Source organism: Elephantulus edwardii, unplaced genomic scaffold, assembly GCF_000299155.1.
Source record: "Elephantulus edwardii isolate Elephantulus edwardi_28Jun2011 unplaced genomic scaffold, EleEdw1.0 scaffold00186, whole genome shotgun sequence".
In the NCBI taxonomy this organism is placed as follows: Eukaryota; Metazoa; Chordata; class Mammalia; order Macroscelidea; family Macroscelididae; genus Elephantulus; species Elephantulus edwardii.
In genome coordinates, this window is record NW_006399936.1 from 854,292 (window position 1) to 873,457 (window position 19,166).

At 37.1% G+C, this 19,166-nt stretch overlaps 1 protein-coding gene across 1 annotated transcript in view; it reads left to right on the plus strand.

Moving 5' to 3' along the window:
- The first annotated feature begins 302 nt into the window (after positions 1–302).
- The window catches only part of LOC102844274 (HORMA domain-containing protein 2-like), a 30,179-nt gene continuing 11,315 nt past the window's right edge, over positions 303–19,166 (plus strand). The window contains exons 1-7 of the mRNA XM_006896493.1: positions 303–344; positions 3,273–3,414; positions 7,900–7,963; positions 8,467–8,503; positions 14,855–14,875; positions 15,506–15,532; positions 18,616–18,683. Of these exons, the coding sequence (XP_006896555.1) occupies positions 303–344; positions 3,273–3,414; positions 7,900–7,963; positions 8,467–8,503; positions 14,855–14,875; positions 15,506–15,532; positions 18,616–18,683 (401 nt within the window). The remainder of the gene's footprint in view (positions 345–3,272; positions 3,415–7,899; positions 7,964–8,466; positions 8,504–14,854; positions 14,876–15,505; positions 15,533–18,615; positions 18,684–19,166) is intronic.

Genomic DNA, 19,166 nt, shown 5'->3' on the forward strand with positions numbered 1-19,166 from the left:
ACTTGCCGGATGCTTGTTTGCTTGGAGGTAAACTTGCTGAATTATTTGGATTTGATTGCTGAACTGAAACCAGATCTCCTGGACTGATGGAGGAATCATTCCTTGTGACTGCATGGCTAAAACTTGGATTTGTTTGGGTGATATTCTTTGCCTCCCCTACTCACTCACTTCCTTCCTAATAAAGCGCATTGTTGGTACCATAAAAAAATGCTGTGTCAGTGCTATGTTAAGTAAGATATATAATTAACTGCTTTCTTTTTTGCAGGTTGGAATTGCCAAAAATATCCTGATACACTCCCAGAATGGCCACGGCTCAGCTCTCTCACCCGGTCAAGTTATGTAAGGTATTTGTTAAGAATGTAAAGAAACTCAATGACCATTAAATGAGTTAACTTTTTTAAAAAATCTTTAATGTTTGTGTATTATTATTATTATTATTCAAGAGGAAATTATGTCAGTTAATTGACACATTCTATTCTGAGAGGGTATCTACATTTATCTGCCTACTGAACTGAAGATGTTCAGAAGATTAGAAAATCCTCCTATGAAATAACTTATGGGTGCTTATTTCATGTTTATCTATTTAGATCTTCTGGAGTAAAAGAAATCAGAAACCAAAAAGTGTTTAAAGAAAAGTATTCCTTATTAGATATTCACTTTCTGAAGCAATTAGGAAACTATTGATAAACACTTGGATGCAGATAAAAGAATTGAAGGGAAGAAAGTTGAATGAGGAACTTTGTAAAACATCCCAGGGCTATGCAATCTTAATGGAGTTTGGCCAGGAGAATTTAGCTTGTCTTATTGATATTTATGAATGCATTACTCATTTATTTATTGACACTCAGTATCTTATATAAGTATAAATCTGCTGTCAAGGACCTCTCCAGAGTACTGAAGAGCAACAATGTCTGTCTAGAAACCAAGATGTGCCTGATCCAGGACATGGTCATTGCAATTACTTGCTATGAGAGCTGAATAATAACTAAGGATGATAGAAGAAGATTTATGCCTTTGATTTGTGAAGAGAAGGGTATTGAATATACCATAGACTGCTAGAAGAACAAACAAGTTCATCTGGAGAGGCAGAAATGATGCTGCTTCTTGGAGGCAAAAATTTTGAAGCTCCCTCCATCTGACACACTTTGGGCATGTTGCCAGGAGGAGCCAGTCCTTAGAGAGGGACATCATACTTGGAAGGGTGGAGGGACAGTGCAAGAGAGGAAGACCCTGGGTGAGATGGATTGACTCAGAGACTGGAGTAACAGGGGTAGGTGTGTCAGAGACAATGAGGTTGGTTCAAGATACAGCTGGGTACAGAGCATATAGAGTCGCTATGAGTTGTAAGCGACTCGATGACACGTAACAACAACATATAAACAATGTAGAAGTACATAAAATACTGTGTTATTTGGAGAGAACACAAGGATATGATTGTCATCTCAGGGAAATAAGACAAGAGTTAAGTGAGCACACAAATCAGGATATGCTTTATACCCTTTATATATATGTGGAAATAAAGAGTACATAAATGGAACACAAGTTATAGAAAAGGCTGGCATCCATTTCCTAAACAACTTGCCTCTGGAAACTCTATGAACCTAGAGAAATGATGATAATTATAAAATAGGGTTAAGGTCTTTTGTTCATAGTGTTACTATGAGTTGTGCTCTACTCAAAAAAATCAGCAACAACAAATACAGTGTAAACTGGGATGATTTGTATTTACCTCAGAGAGGAGGTCTAATTTAAAGTACACCTTAAATGATGAAAATATTTGCCTTGAAGAGAATGTAGCATGTACATTGAGAGAATATGGAAGAACCTGTCCTTACTAGAGTGCAAAGCTCCTACTGTACAGAAGTAGAAAATACCAGAGTGTGGGAATTGTAGGGACAAATTAATATGAATCTTGAAAGTCAGGCTAATGCTTTATTTTCAATGGAAAGAGGGTAGATAAACTAATTATTTTGGGGATATATAACCATAACAGCAGACGGGAAGGTTGAAGTTGGAAGAAAATGAAAACAGAGAGAAGACTATCATCTGCCTGGCTCAGATCCAACATAGCCACTCACTAATCAGACTGTGAGGGAGCGCTGTGGCCCAGTGGCAAGAAGCTACGCTGCAGTCCTGAAGGCACGTGGTTCAATGCCATCAGCCATTCCTTAGCATCTCTGTGGTGGTGTGATTAATCAGACGGCCAACTATGGGTCAGTTCCGACTCTGTGGTATAACACCACAACAACAATCAGACGGCTGGTTTGAACTAGGCTTCCTAAGTGTGCTTCCGCCCTGGGGAAGAAGATACTGAGTGGGGTATATGAATTGCAATTGGGTTTCCTCACTCTAACAACCTTTTGATCAAACTAAGTCTCTGTAGGGTTTGAACTACTACTCCCAGAGAGAAGATTTGTGCCCTATCAATTCAGCTAAGACTGCTTCAGAGAAAAGGAATAGAATTTAGCATTTGGATATAGGATGTGAAGGGAAGGTATAAGCCAAAGTTGATTCTGCTTCTAGCTTGGTTGGCTAAAGTGGATGCTAATTAATTTTATCTGAGAATGAAACTTCAAATGGAATTTTAGCCAGGGAAAGTGAGAGAAATTGAATTTGAGGGGTTTACAAAGTTGTGTGAGTCCAGATGTTCAGATTGGAGCTCAGTACAGAAACCAGTCCTGTCAGTTAGTTGAAACTGAGTGAGATTAAATTACCCAGCAAGAGAGAGTACTGGGTAAATAAAATAACTGGAGATTGACTCTGATGTAGGAACAACATTTAGAGAAGACAGCCAGCAGTTGGAAAAAAAATGAAAAAAGACAGCTGTGGAGGGATAGACCAAAAACCAAAAGATACAGTGTTATGACAGTTTAGGGAGAAGAGTTTTCCCAGGAGAGTGGGCAAACACTGCAGAGAAGGTAAAGACTTCTGGACAAAAGTCAGTGACTTTGGCAGTTAGTATATATTTTGTGTCTGTGTGAAGAAGGGAATAGGTGAAAATCAGATTTCAGTTGGGTCTGAGGAGTGTATGAGACCCCAGTTTTGCCTCAAATCCGCAAAATGTTGTGAATAAAAAGGTATTAGATTTGAATCACTTGGTTGGCTCTACCTTTCTGCCCTACTTGCCTGTGGATATTTGATTTAATTTCATGTTCAAAGCCCTGTTTCCTAGTGAATTACCTGTAAAGGTGTCAGACTTGAAATCTGCTGTGGTGGGCTGAATATATTAAAGAATACAAATATTTTTCACCTTTGGGTTTTTTTCCCTCCAGGAGACAATTTTCCCCTCCCAAATCGCTACTGAGCATGAATCATTAATAATGGTGAAGAAGCTTTTTGCTACTTCTATCTCATGTATAACATATCTAAGGGGCCTGTTTCCAGAGAGCTCTTATGGAGAACGCCATTTAGAAGGTAAAATTTAACTGGTTACTTTAACTGTTGTAACCTTGTCCCTATTTGGCAGAAATAAAAGTTTCACTTTTCACGGATTGTGCTAATTCCAAGCCATCTGCCTGTTCTTCAAGGCCAGTTTACTAGTTCATTTTCCCCTTTAATTCTACTAACTCTTATTTAGTGGTCCCATCAGTAGGAGCCATTAGTTCCTGACTAGATACAAAAAGATGGATTAAAGGAAAAAGAAATCTATATAAACAAGCCCAGGAATCCTAAATATACCTACAAAAGCAGCAGCCAGATCAACATCTATTTGGATGCCACAGATTTGCACTGTTTTGTTCTTCAGTTGAATTTGGATTTTGAGGCATACTTGGCATTGAGAAACTTCATTGGAGCCAGGTTTGAAAACAAAAGCCAAAAACAACCTCCCCCTTTCCCCTGTTAACACATAAATTATATAGGACAGGGGGCAGGAAGTGAGAGGGAGGAGGAGTACATATTCTTGCCAGATTTATTTTTTATTATTACAGATATTTAGACATTTTTTACTCTAATAAACTCTGTTCTTTTTTCAATTTCTAGATCATCATCTACTTTCCTTCTCTTTATTTTCTGTGCTCTTAAGTTTATTATCTCACCACCTTATATTACATATTGTTTCTAACTCCTTTTCTTCTCTTATAATCAAAGAAAAATGCATCTGCAACTCTTTGTATCAGATTATATTAATTTCCTAAACTCTATGTGCCTAAAAAGCTGGATTGTGATAACAATTCAGAAAATCTGGTTGATTTATCACTAGAGTGAAAGTATCCTTTGGAAAGTAAATAAATGCATAGTGACAAGCGTCTTAGTGTGATATAATTTTTCAAACTCAAACTGTATTCTTATTTTCTCACTATTTTTTAAAAAATGTGATTTGACAGGACATTTACAAAGCAAATTGGTTTTCCATTCAAATATTCATATATATATTTGTTTTATCATATCAATTGCAATACTCACAATGGAGTTGCACTTTCCCCCTGCAATTTTCATTTCCTTTAATCCTTCTACATCTTCCTGCCATCTAGGCTTTATCCTTGGACAAATGCCTTTTTTATTTCATAGGTTGTAATTATAATGAATGAATGACTCCTTGTGTTATTATTATTGTTATGTGCTCTCAAGTTGGCTCCAACTTGCAGAGACTCTTGTGCACAACAGAACAAAACTCTGCTCCATCCTGCATCATCCTTACAATCTGCCCATTATTGCAGTCACTGAGTCAATCTATCTCATTGAGGGTCTTCCTCTCTCAGTAACCCTCACTTTTCTGAGCATTATGTGCTTCTCCAAGGACTGGCCCCTTCTGATAACGTGCACAAAACATGTGGAACAGATCCTCACCAGTTTGTCTCTAAGGAGTAATCCAGCTGTACTTCTTCCAATTCAGATTTTTCTTTTTTCATTTATCCGCAGTATATTCAATATTCTTTGTGCTGGCACCACAATGCAAGGACATCAATTCTTCTTCCGTTTTCTTTATTCATTATCCAGCTTCCAAATGCATATGAAGCAACTAGGAAAGTTTGCTTTCAAGGGCCTTTCCAAAGTCCTGAAGAACAGTAAAGAAGAAGAATAAGAAAGGAAGAACAGTTTGAAGACTAAGGTGCACCTGACTCAAAGTATGGTCTTTCCAGTCATCAGCTGTGCACCTCAGGGCTGGATAATGAACTGATATCTTTGAGTTGTGGTGTTGGAGAAAAGTACTGAATATCCCATGGAATGCTAAAAGAACAAACAGATATGACTTGGAGAAAGTGCAACCAGAGTGCTTCTTAGAGGCAAGTATAGGGAAGCTTCATCTCACATACTTTGGACACATTGTTACAAGGAGAGGCTATTCTTTGGAAAGGGACATCATGTTTGGGAAGGTGGATGGTCAGCAAAAGAGAAAAACCTTCAGTGAAGTAGATTGATAGTGTCTGTAGCAATTGGCTCAATCAAGTGTGTCAGGGATGATAAAGACGGCACAGGATAGGACAGGGTTGAGATCTGTTGTTCATGTTGTTGTTGTTGTTGTTATGTGCCGTCAAGTCGCCTGCGACTCATAGCGACCCTATGTACAACAGCCCTAAACTCCGCTCTGTCCTGTGCCAATCGCACTGTCTCTGACACTCCCATCCCAATTATCCCAGTCACTGAATCAATCCACCTCATAGAGGGCCTTCCTCTCCTGCGCCGTCCCTCCACCCTCCCAAGCATGATGTCCCTCTCCAAGGACCGGTCTCTCCTCACTACATGTCCGAAGTAAGTTAGACGGAGCCTCAGAATCCTTGCCTCCAAGGAGCCACCCGGTTTAACCCTCTCCAGGACAAATCTATTTGTTTTCCTAGCAGTCCATGGTATTCTCACTACTCTTCTCCAGCACCACAGCTCAAAGGCATCAGTTCTCCTTCTATCCTCCTTGGTCATTGTCCAACTCTCTGATGCATAACAGGTGATTGTGAAGACTATGGCCTGTATCAGACACACCTTAGTCTCCAGAGAGACACCACTGCTCTTCAGCACTTTGGAGAGGTCCCTAACAGCAGACTTTCCCATGGCAATGCGCCTTTTAATTTCCTGGCTGCTGGTGCCAAGACTGTTGACTATGGAGCCAAGCAAACTAAAGCTGTGTACAATCTCAATCTCCTCACCATCCATCCTGATGCTGCCGATTGGTCCAGGGGTGAGAATCTTTGTCTTCTTGACATTGAGCCTCAATCCATATTGCAGGCTGCAGCCCTTGACACTCTGCAGCAGGTGCTTCAGGTCCTCCTCAGTTTCAGTAAGCAGGGTTGTGTCATCCGCATAACGCAGATTGTTGATAAATCGTCCACCAATCCTGACCCCACATTTCTCCTCATAGAGCCCAGCCTCCCGGATAATCTGTTCTGCATATAGGTTGAAGAGGTATGGAGATAGGATGCATCCCTGGCGTACGCCCTTCCCAATTTTGAACCATGCAGTGTTCCCTTGCTCTGTTCTGACGACTGCCTCCTGGTCCAAGTATAAGTTTCGCATTAGAACGATCAAGTGTTCTGGGATTCCCATTCTTCTCAGAGTCAGCCACAGTTTGTTATGATCTACACAGTCAAATGCCTTTGCATAGTCAATGAAGCATAGATAGACATTCCTGTTGTTCATAGGGTCACTATTAGTCAACAGCATCTAACAACCACCACAAACAACATATCTTTCTGTATTTACCTGTAGAAACTTTCAGCATTGAAACTTGTGTTTTTTTCCCTTCAGTTTTTTTTTCAGCTTGAAAATGCTAAGCATATTCTTCTCTTTTTATTTCCTAACTCCTGATCGTTTTATATTTCCTTATAATATTCTGCTTTGTATTTTTAAGTTGCCCTTTGAATTTTCCCATTCATTCATCACTCTTCATTGTCTCTTCTTTTTACTTTAGTTTCTCTGTGTTTCAGACTCTCTTCTAACATTCATTTTGGTTTTTCATTTCCCCCCCCCATTTTTAATGACCTTTTACTTTCCTTATATCTCATGTCCTAGATATCATTCCACAATTTGTCTGGTTTTAGTCATTAGTGTTTACAGCATCAAATATATTCTTGAGATGGTCTCCAAATGACTTTGAATTGTGATGATGGCAAGAAAATGGATTATATATACCATGCAGATGAAAAGTAGACAGTCAATAAGGAGACCAAAGAGGAAATGATGCCTTTGAATCATGGTGTTGGTGAAGAATATTGAAGATACGATGGATAGCCAAAGGAACAAATCTGTCTTAGATTAAGTACAGCCAGAATTCTCCTTAGAAAAGAGAATGGTAAAACTTCTCACATGTTTTGGACATGTTATGAAGAGCAATATGTTCCTAAAGAATGATAGCATGCTTGGTAGAGTAGATCAGTAAAGAAGAGAAAGACCCTGTGTTGACATAGAGGCCTCAAACATATCAGCGATTGTCAGGATGTCACCGGACTGTACTGAATTTCCTTCTGTTGAAGATAAGGTTACTATGAATCAGAACTGACTTAACTGCCCTGCACAACAATGTCAGCAACATTCTTGCTAAGGTAGTTGGGCTTCAGATAGAAAAATCTGAGTATAATCCACTGGGGTAGGGGACAGGAAGTCATCTTTCTTTTAATTGAGAACAAGAGAAATACTAAAGAAATGACTGAACCTGGGCTATATATTTTAAGTTGGTCAGTACTACCTTGCAATTTGTTAGAATCCAACAAAAGAAGTACAATTTATTTTTCAGCCAACTCAGCTGTACTACATTGTAGAAAGGGGCAAACACTAAAGCACCATGGGGATTGGAGCTAACTAAAGTTTATTTTTAAAATAGTTATTAGGAGATTCAAAATGCTTGTAGAAGCTGAAGAACTAAATAAGTTCTATCAATAAAATAGTTAAAGAAAATACCCTTATTTAGCATGGGCATCTTCAGCTCAGCAGTTATTAGAGTAATACAGACTTGTGTCTCTCTTTTTGTAGACCTCAGTTTAAAAATCCTTCGAGAAGATAAAAAATGTCCTGGGTCACTGCATATTATCAAATGGTAAGCAACTGGAAATTCAGAAAACATATTATTTTCATCATGGCTGAAATAAAACCCATGAGACTATTATTTGATAGACTACTGTCTTAAAACCATGTCTTTCTTTTTTTTTTAACTGTTTACTAGAAATTTGTAGCATTTAATATTAACATACTAATTTTGGTTTGTACTGGAAGAAAATGGACTGGTATAAAGGAAGAAAACTACCAACCAAAATTTGGTTACTCAGTGTATGCACGTCATTCACATAAACATTATGGGAGGCAAAAGGGAAAATAAATGTGTTTCCCTACTACAAAGTTTCTTGGCTATTATAAAGTTTTTGACATATGAAAACATTATAGAAGTTTTAAAGATTATTTATGGTACAGATAAAATGGCTATAATTTTAATATATATCAAAGCAAAACATGTAAATGAATTCTGTATTTGGAATATTTTTGCTTATTTACTTTGGCTTTGTAACTAGTGCATATTAACACCAGACATTTCTTTCTTGACAGGATTCAAGGTTGTTTTGATGCTTTGGAAAAGAAATATGTAAGGATATTTTAAAATTTACATGAAAATTAAAGACTCATTTCTTGTTACTTAATAAAATCCTACTCCTTTTATTCTTTTGTGTTTAACAATGTACTGGTGCTTACATTTGCAGTCATAACCTGGTTTCCTTTTATCTTATACTTTCATTTTTATATTTTCCATTAATGTCTTGTTTGTGTCACTTAGAAGTTACTCTCTCCATTTTTCTCACTTACATAGTATCTTTTGACCACATAATTCACAGAATGTGGGACAGAGGAGACGAAAGTCTGGCATTTATCACATTAAGCATGTTCCAAATGGTGGTGATTCAATCTGCAGATGTGAGGAAAAATGGACTGGACTCAATCAGATTTTGTGTTAGCTTATATTTTGGTAACAATGACTACGGAGGATAGAAGGAGAATTGACGCCTTTGAGCTGTGGTGCTGGAGAAGAGTATTGAATGTACCATGGACTGCCAAGAAAACAAACAGATTCATCCTACAGAGGGTTAAACCAGGCTGCTCCTTGGAGGCAAGGATTCTGGGGCTTCGTCTGACATAACTTTGGACATGTCGTAAGGAGAGACAGGTCTTTAGAGAGGGACATCATGCTGGGTAGAGTAGAGGGACAGCACAGGAGGGGAAGACCCTCTATGAGGTGGATTGATTCAGTGACTGGGGTAATCGGAATGGGTGTGTCAGAGGCAATGAGATTGGCACAGGATAGAGCACGGTTTAGGGCTGTTGTATATAGGGTCACTATGAGTTGCAAACGACTGGACAGCACATAACAACAACAATGTATCATACATGTGTGTAAACTGTTTCCTCAAAATGGATGGTATTGTAGCTTGGTTTTTTAAAATTTTAAGTGTGTCTGATCTTTCATGCTGCTCAAGAAAGCTCTGAAGGATGCAAAAATAGAGGATTTAGTCCTAGTTGAGGTATGTATAGGAATGAAATGCCTGCCATTTGTTCTTCCTCTTTTTCTCATCCACTTTCTTTTCACTGTTTCCCAATTCTTATTCTTTTAAGAAATCCTGAACTGAGTCAGCTTTATAATTTTATTATCTAGTATATTAATATTTCTTTTGTTTATTGAATAGTTATAACTTGAAATTTATTTGACGTTGATCTGGGGCTTACGAAATACAAAGCAAAAAATAGATAAAGTGCTGTGCAAACAAAGAGCTTATTGATCATAGGCTTATAGTGAGAGATAAGAGATTTTCATAGGACGGTTGAGGATTAGCTGTTGGGCACTGATCCAACTCTATCTGTTGCTAAAATATTGAAATATTTGTGTACTGGATGGTGAATAAGGAGATTTTGTGGTACAGGGCTGTGGTCCAGGGTGGTATTAGGCAATTTAAGCAAAAGCTTGGCAGTTTAAGTCCATCAACTGCTCTGTAGGAGAAAGATGAACAATATCCTCCCCTAAAGATTTACCTACTCCCCAACCCTTGAGTTGGAACCAACTCAAGGGCAGTGGATTTTTTAGTTGTGTGGTAAATAAACACTTTTCTGAGACTGCCAAATGACCCTTCTTCTACTATCCTGTTCTCTCAGTCTCCAGTGTGTCTGTCTTCTGGCATCTCCCAAGATCTCATAAAAATCCAGAAGTGAAGGATTAGCACCTGCTCCAGGGCTAGATCACTATCATTTTGATTTATCAGATAGTACCTATCCTATATTGGGCTATTATGCTATATATTTTTCCCATACAGTTTGATTTTTTTTTTACAGTTTGATATTTCTTTGTTTAAAAAAAATCAAGAAACATTTTGACAACCCCCTCTAGCCATAAATAACTGCCATAAATAACAATCATACTTATTAGACAGTGATGCAGGTTAAGAAAAAAAATACTGATCATAGTCAGCAGAAGTTATGGAAACAATCCCAGAGATGTGCAGTTTGAATCTACCAGATGCTCTGCTGGAGAATGGGGGACAATCTCCTCCTGTACCAGTCAGATCCGATTTGATGGTACACACAAAAAATAATAAAACAAACAAACGAAAAATAAAAAAGAAAAGAAGTAATGGAAAAGAAGGGATTACAATCAGCAAGAAGGACCCCTGATGGTGTGGTGGTTAAGACACTCAGCTACTGAAAGATCAGCAGTTCAAACCCAGGAGGAAGATGTGATAATCTGCTTCCATAAAGATTTGCAAACCTTCTGGTGCATTTCTACTTCATTCTGTTTGGTAGCTGTGACTTGGACTTGACTTGATGGCAGGTATTATATTGAGTAAAAGAACTGAAGGAAATCTTTGGACAAAAAAAATTACGTTAGAGCTTTTAGGATTTGAGCAGGTTATGAAGGGAAGAAGGCTGTCTCAGGCATAAAGAACAGTGCTCATTCAGTCTTCATCTGCTCATTTAGCCCAGTGTTCTAGTGCAGGCCTTTGAAAGACAGTATAATGCTTTCAGAGTACAAGTTTTGGAATCTCATAATCTAAGGTGAATCCTAGTCTTTGGGCAAGTAATCTGCCTTTTAGTATCTTAGGTTTTCTTTTCAAAGATCCTACTTCTTGATACCTCAGTTTCTTTACATATAAAGTGGAGATAACAGTAACACCTACATCTGAGGGTTATTTAAGGGAGCTCTGGTGGCCCAATGGTAAGGAGCTGCACTACCAACCAGAAGGCATGCAGTTAGAATCTCCCAGCTACTCCAAGAGAGAAAGAAAGATGGTCAATCTCCTCCAATGCCCTTGAAAACCCTCTGGAGGGTTCTACGAGTTAGTTCTACTCAGTGTTACATAACAACAAGAAGGACAGTATTTGATAATTGTGTGAAGTAATAATCTAAAACAATAGTTCACAAACTTCAGAATCACCTAAAGGATTTTAACATTTCTGATGCAGCAGATCAGGAGTGGTTAAGTTAGAATTTACATTGCTGGTGATGCTGATACTGATGGCCCAGCGACCATACTTTGAAACCCAAAATGTTGACCTAAAAAGTTTAGAACATTAACCGGCATATAATAAGCTTTATGTAAATTTTAGCTGTAAATTTTATTTTTTTAATTAATTTGTCATATATTGACTATTTAACCTCTTCTGTTATGCCTAGGCACTAGATAAGATAGAGTGAGATATTATTCCTTCTCTCCAAGAGATCACAAACTGAGAGTCACTTCTTAAATAATTACAATATTACATATATTAAAATATATGTTTTATTGCTAAAATATATGGCAGTGTATTATACAAAGAGTAGTTTGATGGATTTATTTTACTTACTAAGCTAACTGTACAACTGAATCAGTGAAATCATATTGATTTATTATACAACAAAGTCTTAGATGAACTATTTAGTCTCTTAAGAATATTTTTATTGGATTTCTTTGTTGTTAATCTCTTGTAACTTTTCTTAAGGTGCTAATAGGAAATAACGTTCTCAAATTATTTTGATAAAGTCAAGTTTGAATGTCTAAAGAGCTTACTGAAGATGATGGTTGTTTCCAGTTGTGTGATTTTTTTTCTTTTCTGTGTGCTTCATATGTTGATTGAATTCTTTAAAATTAGTAGATTTTAGAGATCTATCAACAAACAATCTGCGTTTTGCAGATGATACAACCCTAATTGCTGAAACTGAGGAGGACCTGAAGCGCTTGCAGCCTTCAATATAGATTGAGGCTCAATGTCAAGAAGACAAAGATTCTCACCACTGGATCAATTGGCAACATCAGGATGGATGGTGAAGAGATTGAGATTGTTCACAGCTATAGTTTGCTTGGCTCCACAATCAACACTCTTGGAAACAGCAGCCAGGAAATTAAAAAATGTATAGCCATGGGAAAGTCTGCTGTTAGGGACCTTTCCAAAGTTCTGAAGAGCAATGGTGTCTCTCTGGAGACTAAAGTGCATCTGATACAGGACATGGTCTGATGCCTTTGAGCTGTGGTGCTGGAGAAAGTATTGAGGATACCATGGACTGCCAAGAAAACAAACAGATTCATCCTGAAAAGGGTTAAACCAGGCTGCTTCTTGGAGGCAAGGATTCTGAGGCTTCGTCTGACATACTTTGGTTATGTTGTAAGGAGAGACCAGTCCTTGGAGAAGGGACATTATGCTTGGGAGGTTAGAGAGACAGTGCAGGAGGAGAAGGCCCTCTATGAGGTGGATTGATTCAGTGACTGGGGTAATCGGGATGGGAGTGTCAGGGACAGTGTGGTTGGCACAGGACAGAGTTTAGGGCTTTTCTATATAGGGTCGCTATGAGTCGCAAGCAACTCGATGGCACATTGGCACATAGCAACTATATATATATATATATACACATATATATATATATGACAAGTTAGAAGGAGACAAGGTGTGTATATATATATATATATATATATATATGTATATATATATATATATATATATATATATATACCTTGTCTCCTTCTAACTTGTCTCATTTTCATACTTTATTCCCCACCATTCAATCCATTGTCCCAACTACCTGCTTTCAAAAGCATAGGTCTGATCATGTTACACCTTTGCTTAAAAATCTTCAGTTGTTTTTGAAATAGTTTTTCTATCCCTCACCCTTAGTCTGGATAACTCCAATTTATTATTCTTCTGATTTTAGCTTAACTATTAATTCCTCAGGGAAATCTTTACTGATAATTTGATGCTGCCCCCCACCCTCCCGCTTATAATTTAACTATGAATAATGCTTTTATAACAATTTGTGTTGCTTTTTCATAGCAGTTAACATAAATTGTAAATATGAAGCCTAGCCATCTGAGTGTGATTTTTTGTTTTACCATATATGAAAGTGATGTTTACAGTATACTGTAGTCTGTTAAGTATACACTGTTGTTATGCGCCATCAAGTCAGACCCGACTCATAGCTGACCCTACGGTGGGTTTTCCAAGGATGTAAATTGCACAAGAAGAGATTGCCCAACTTTCTTCCATGGAGCTGCTGGTGAATTTGAACTGCCTGTCTTGGGTTGACAGGTGGTTCAAATTCAACAACTTCTCCATGGGGGGAAGATGGCAGTCTCCTGTGCAGTTTACTATATGAAGAGGAATGTGGCATTAGCATTGGAAGAAGACTCATCAGCAAACTAAATTATGTAAATGACACAACCATGCTTGCTGAAAGTGAAAAAGACTTGAAACACTTGCAACAGAAGATCAAATATTACATCCTTCCATATGAATTGTATTTCAAAATCAAGAAAACAAAAATCCTCACCACTGGATCAATATGCAACATTATGATAGGTGGAGAAAAGGTTGAAGTAGTCAACAGTTTCAATTTACTTAGAGCTACAACATGGTAACAGTAGTCAAGAAATCAAGAGATATGTTGCATTGGTAAAATCTACTGTCAAGGACCTCTCCAGTGTGGAAAAGAGAAAAGATGTAAGTTTAAAGACTGGTCGATGCTGTAGTCTTTTCTGTTATTTTCTATGCATCTGAAAGTTGTACAGTAAATAAGGATGACAGAAGAAGAATCAATGCCTTTGAATTGTGTTGTTGGAGAGAGTATTGAATATTCCATGGACTGCCAAAAAAAACCCAAAAAGTCTTAGATATAGTGCAACCAGAGTGCTCCTTGGAGGGAAGAATGGTGAGGCCTAAACTTAAGATACTTTGGGCATGTTGTTAACAGAGACTCTTCTTTGATGAAGGGCGTATGTAATGCTTGGAAAGGTGAAGGATCTGTGAAGGAGAAGAAGGCCCTCAGTGAGATGCATTGATACAGTAACTGTGACAGTGGGCTTAAGCATGTCAGGGATGATAAAAAGGGTTCAGGATAGAACAGGCTTTCAGATATGTTGTTCATAGGGTTACTGTGACTCATACTTGATTCAATGGCACCTAACAGAAATAATACCAGATTTTAAAGTTTCAAAAGACACACATCTTAATGAGACTTTTTGACATATTAATATTTAGTAATAATGAAGTCTTCTCTCTGTCTCCCAAAGTAGAATATAGTGGTGAGAAAGTATGACTAATTAACCCTTTTGTATCCACTCTCTCCAATTCCTGAGTGGTGCAGGACTACTAACTCCAAAATTGGTGATTCAAACTCACTCAGAGACACTTTAGAAGACAGGTGTGATGAACTACTTCCAAAAGGTCACAGTTTTGAAAACTCTGGAGTGTTCTACTCTACCCAAATGAGGAATTAGCTCTATGGTGACTAATAGAAACAACCTCCCCAGCACAGTCCTATGTATATATAATAGGCATTTACTTGAATAAATGAATGAATTGATATTCTGGATATTTTTTTCTATTCAAATTTTTGGAACTTTTCTAAAATTTTAAGTAGCCACTATTGAAAAGAATAATGATGCAGGCACAAGTATAATAACAATCATTTTCTTTTCTCTTCAAGCTACACATGGCAATACTCACAGTAAGTAAATATTTAAAGACACAAGACTCTTCTATTTCAGTGTATTCTGGGAATTGACCTATCAAACAGTATTCCTCCTCTATACTTTCATTATTTGTCATATGACATTTTGGAACAACTAGTAGGATTGCTCAGAAACTTAGTAAAATATAAAAAAATCTATATACTTCTTTGATACATAACAATACATGGGAAAATATGTTAGTTACTCTGTCAGCTTCATCTGTTGGCTCTGAGAGTTTTCTTTTATTACTATATGAACTCAAAGTGCTTGCTCTAGGAAGTTTTGTAGAACTGCCTTGGGGAATAGCAGATGGTAGACATAAATAATAGAAAATGAAAAGATACTTTTGAAAGTCTGAGATAGTTATTTACAATTTTTAAATCAAAGCAAATTATCTTGAGTTTTTTTGGTATTCCAGTCACAGTGGTGAGTGATAAACACTTGATTATTCATTCCCTTAACATTCCCTCTTTTACAAAATACTATACTATGTTCACAGAATAAGAGCTTAACCTATTTCCCATTTGAAAAAAAATATTTATTTCAGAACTATTATAAAGTATTTTCTGCAAAAAGTTATAAAGTAAGTTTCAGAAATTAACTGCTATTTATTTTTCCTTAAACAGCTTTACAAAAATCCCAAAGAACCTGAGGTAAGCAAACATACAGAAGGGTGAGAAGTGTGATTGTGTAATATGTTAAGTATGTTTACCTAATGTAAAGTTATTAATTGTGTTACTAGCATATTATATATAACTGTGAGCTCTTTCATTATGTCTATGTGTGTTTTTTTTTAAAAAAAACCTGATTCTTTTTTTTTAATCTAAATAAAACTTTTATTTTATTCTGGTTTACTTAACAAGTTCATATGTATTGTTTTTCACACCAAATCTTTCCCATGACTCATTCTTTATTAGGTTGTTTTTAAAAACTACAAAGACACATTGGGAAAAGCATTGAGTAGGACTTATCTGTTTCCTAATATACTTTCTTGCAGATGACCATTTTTTTTAATTTTAAATTGATTTTTTAACCCTTCTTGTTTATAGGCTTTTGAAAGAATTAAGTGACATATGGTATAATGATATTTTTTCCCCTTTGTCACCTAAATTCTACTTTTTCTCAACTTGATAGTTTGGCTTGAATTGTGTCCCCTCAAAATAAGTGTAGATTTGGTTACACCATAAATCTCAGTGGTTTGGCAATTACACAGTGATGTACTTTGACAGTTATATGATGATGTAGTAATTCTTCATAATGGGATTTTTTTTAAGATTTTTAAAATTTTTTTAAATTTTTATTTTATTTTATTATGTACCATCAAATCAGATTGACTGGTACAGGAGGAGATTGTCCCTCTTTCTCCAGAAGAGCATCTGGTGGATTCGAACTACACACCTCTGGGATTGCAGTGCAGCTTCTTGCCACTAGGTCACCAGAGCTCCCTCATAATGGGATCTTATGTAATCAGTGAATTAGTTTTAAGGGGATTAGGGTAAGATACAACACCCTTACTCAGGTTATATAGTCTTGATAAGATATAAAAGGAGTTTTCCTGGGATGTGACTTGAATCACCTTTTATCTTGAAAAGTTAAAATGCAAATGAAATGAGCAAAACAGAAAGAAGAGCTGAGTAAAGAGCACCTCATTTGGACCCAGGGTTCTTGTGCTGAGAACCTCCTAGACTCAGATTGATGCCACGACATATGGACATCTTCAAAGAACTCCAGGTCTACAGATAATAAAAAGACAAAAGAACCATCCCTCTAAACTATCAGCTGGCAGAGACGGGGGTGGGGGGGGTGGGGGGAAGCCATCTTCCTAAGGTCGGCATCTAAATTCAAGCATTAGCCTCCTAAACTGTGAGAGAATAAATGCCTATTTGTTAAAGCTATGCACTTGTATTTATCATATAGCAAAACTAGATTATGAAGACAGTGTTTGATATAGAGTGAGGTGCTGCTTTAACATACCTAAAATGTGGAAGTGGCTTTGGAATTGAATAATGAATAGAAGCTGACAGAATTTTAAGGTACCTAGTGGTAAGAATGTTCTAAATGAAGTATTTCAACAAATGGATGCAGCCCTGGATGTGCTCACCTGTCTATTCTAAGAAATTTGAAGGCAGCTACTGGACCAACTGATTGGAAGAGAACCAAATGTGTCCCTATTCCAAAAAAAAAAGATGATCCAGCAGATTATGGAAATAGTCAAACAATACCATTAACACCACATACAGAAAAATCTTACTGAAGATCATGGGAAAACCTGCTGGAACAACACACTGACAAAGAACAGCCAGAAATTCAAGCTGGATTTAGAAGAGGCCATGGCACAAGGGATATCATTGCTGGTGTCAGATGGATCTTGGCTGAAAGCAGAGAATACGAGAATGATGTTAATTTGTGTTTTACTATATAAAGGCATTTAACTGTGTGGAAAATAACATATTATGGCTAACATTGAGAAGAATTGGAATTCCATTTAATTCGGCTCCCACAAAATCTATACTTAGATGAAGAAGCTGTCATCTAACCATAGCAAGGGAACACTGCCTGGTTGAAAGTCAAGAAAGGTGTATAACAGGGCTGTATACTTTCTTCATACCTGTTCAGTCTGTATTGCAAGCAAATAATTCAACAGTCTAGACTTTATGAAGAAAAATAGAGCAGACTCATCAACAATCTATGATATGCAGATAACGAAACTTGTTTTCCATTTGACATTTTATACCCATTTTGTTTTATGATGTTGGTTGGAATACCATCAATGTAAGAATGTTACTTCCTCGTCTCTTCTTAGTCCTTAATTTCCATTTAGCTTTATTTCATGTCTCTTGCTGCCTTCTCAGAGTTTAATTTTTTACAAATGCTACCCTTTTAATTTCATGTGGTTGATTGTGCTGAGGAGTACATAATTCTCTACTACATAACTCAACTTTATACATGTGCAGTACAGTGAGTCTGTTTATCAAATTTTAGCTTGCCTTTACCATTGTCTTTAATCTGATCTAGCTGTCTCAACTTTGCCTGGTCTGCAAACATGTGGCCCACCTACATCAACAACAGCTGCACAAACCATTTCTTCTTCATACAGATAGAGCATGTTAGTCTGTCAATAAGGGGATTAGCTAGTCTCACCATTAAATTGAGCAGATTCTGTGGCAGAAAGTAGGAATCTTACCAACAGAAGAAGAGAATGGACAGGAGATTCCTGTGCCAGGGGTTATATCTTACTGTTGACTGAGAAGTTGTCTGGTTCTAGGGAGTGTATCTTGCTGTTAAATTAGAAGCTCTTTAGAATGAAGGATTATATTTTGATGTTAACCTAAATTATAGCCTGTTACGGACTGTTTCTGAGAAGTTCTCTGAACTGAGGAATTCTTTCTGTTAATCTAAATTAATAGCTGTTAACTTCCCTAACAAATCCCATAGCTGTGAATATGGTTCTGTGAAGTCTGTGTGATCACTGCAATGGATTTTGGACTCAATAAGTGAGTGCAGAAGCATGGAAGGACATGTCTGACCTCAGGGGAATTAGTTTTGTGGTGTAGATACTGTTGATGAGGATGGTTCTGCCTTGTGGAGTTAGTAGAGATGGGACTCGACCTGCCCTACATTATTCTTGCTCCAATTACAACATCCTTCTATTGTTTGACTGAGAGTTGATCTCTGAATATGATTTCGTTTTCAACTTTAAAGTAATTTCTCTCTCTATTCCTTTTGACATTTCTAGAAAATGACTGAGATTTACCAGTTCAAATTCAGCTACACGAAGGATGGAACCACCATGGATTTTGACAGGTAAAATTTAATTGTTGAAAGTGATAATTATATGGCATTAAAGTCAAGCATAAGCTTCGTGAAGCCAGGGCTTTATGCTTCTTTTGTAATTTTTATGCTGACTCTAAAATACTCCATTATTATTTAAAAAAGAAGTCTTTGTGACAGAGTGTATAAAGTACTGACCAGCCACTCCATGGGAGAAAAAGTAGGCAGTTTTCTCCCATAAGGATTTACAACCTCAGAAACCTAATGGAGGGTCACCATAACTTAAAATTGATTCAGTGACAGTGAACTTGGTTTTTAAAAGAACTTTTAGAATTTTTCTTTTAAGAACTTTTAGAATTTCTTAAAACCACAGTTGAAGATAATGTTGTTGTTGTCGTTATGTGCTGTCGAGTCGCCTGCGACTCATAGCGACCCTATGTACAGCAGCCCTAAAATCCGCTCTGTCCTGTGCCAATCGCACTGTCTCCGACACTCCCATCCCAATTATCCCAGTCA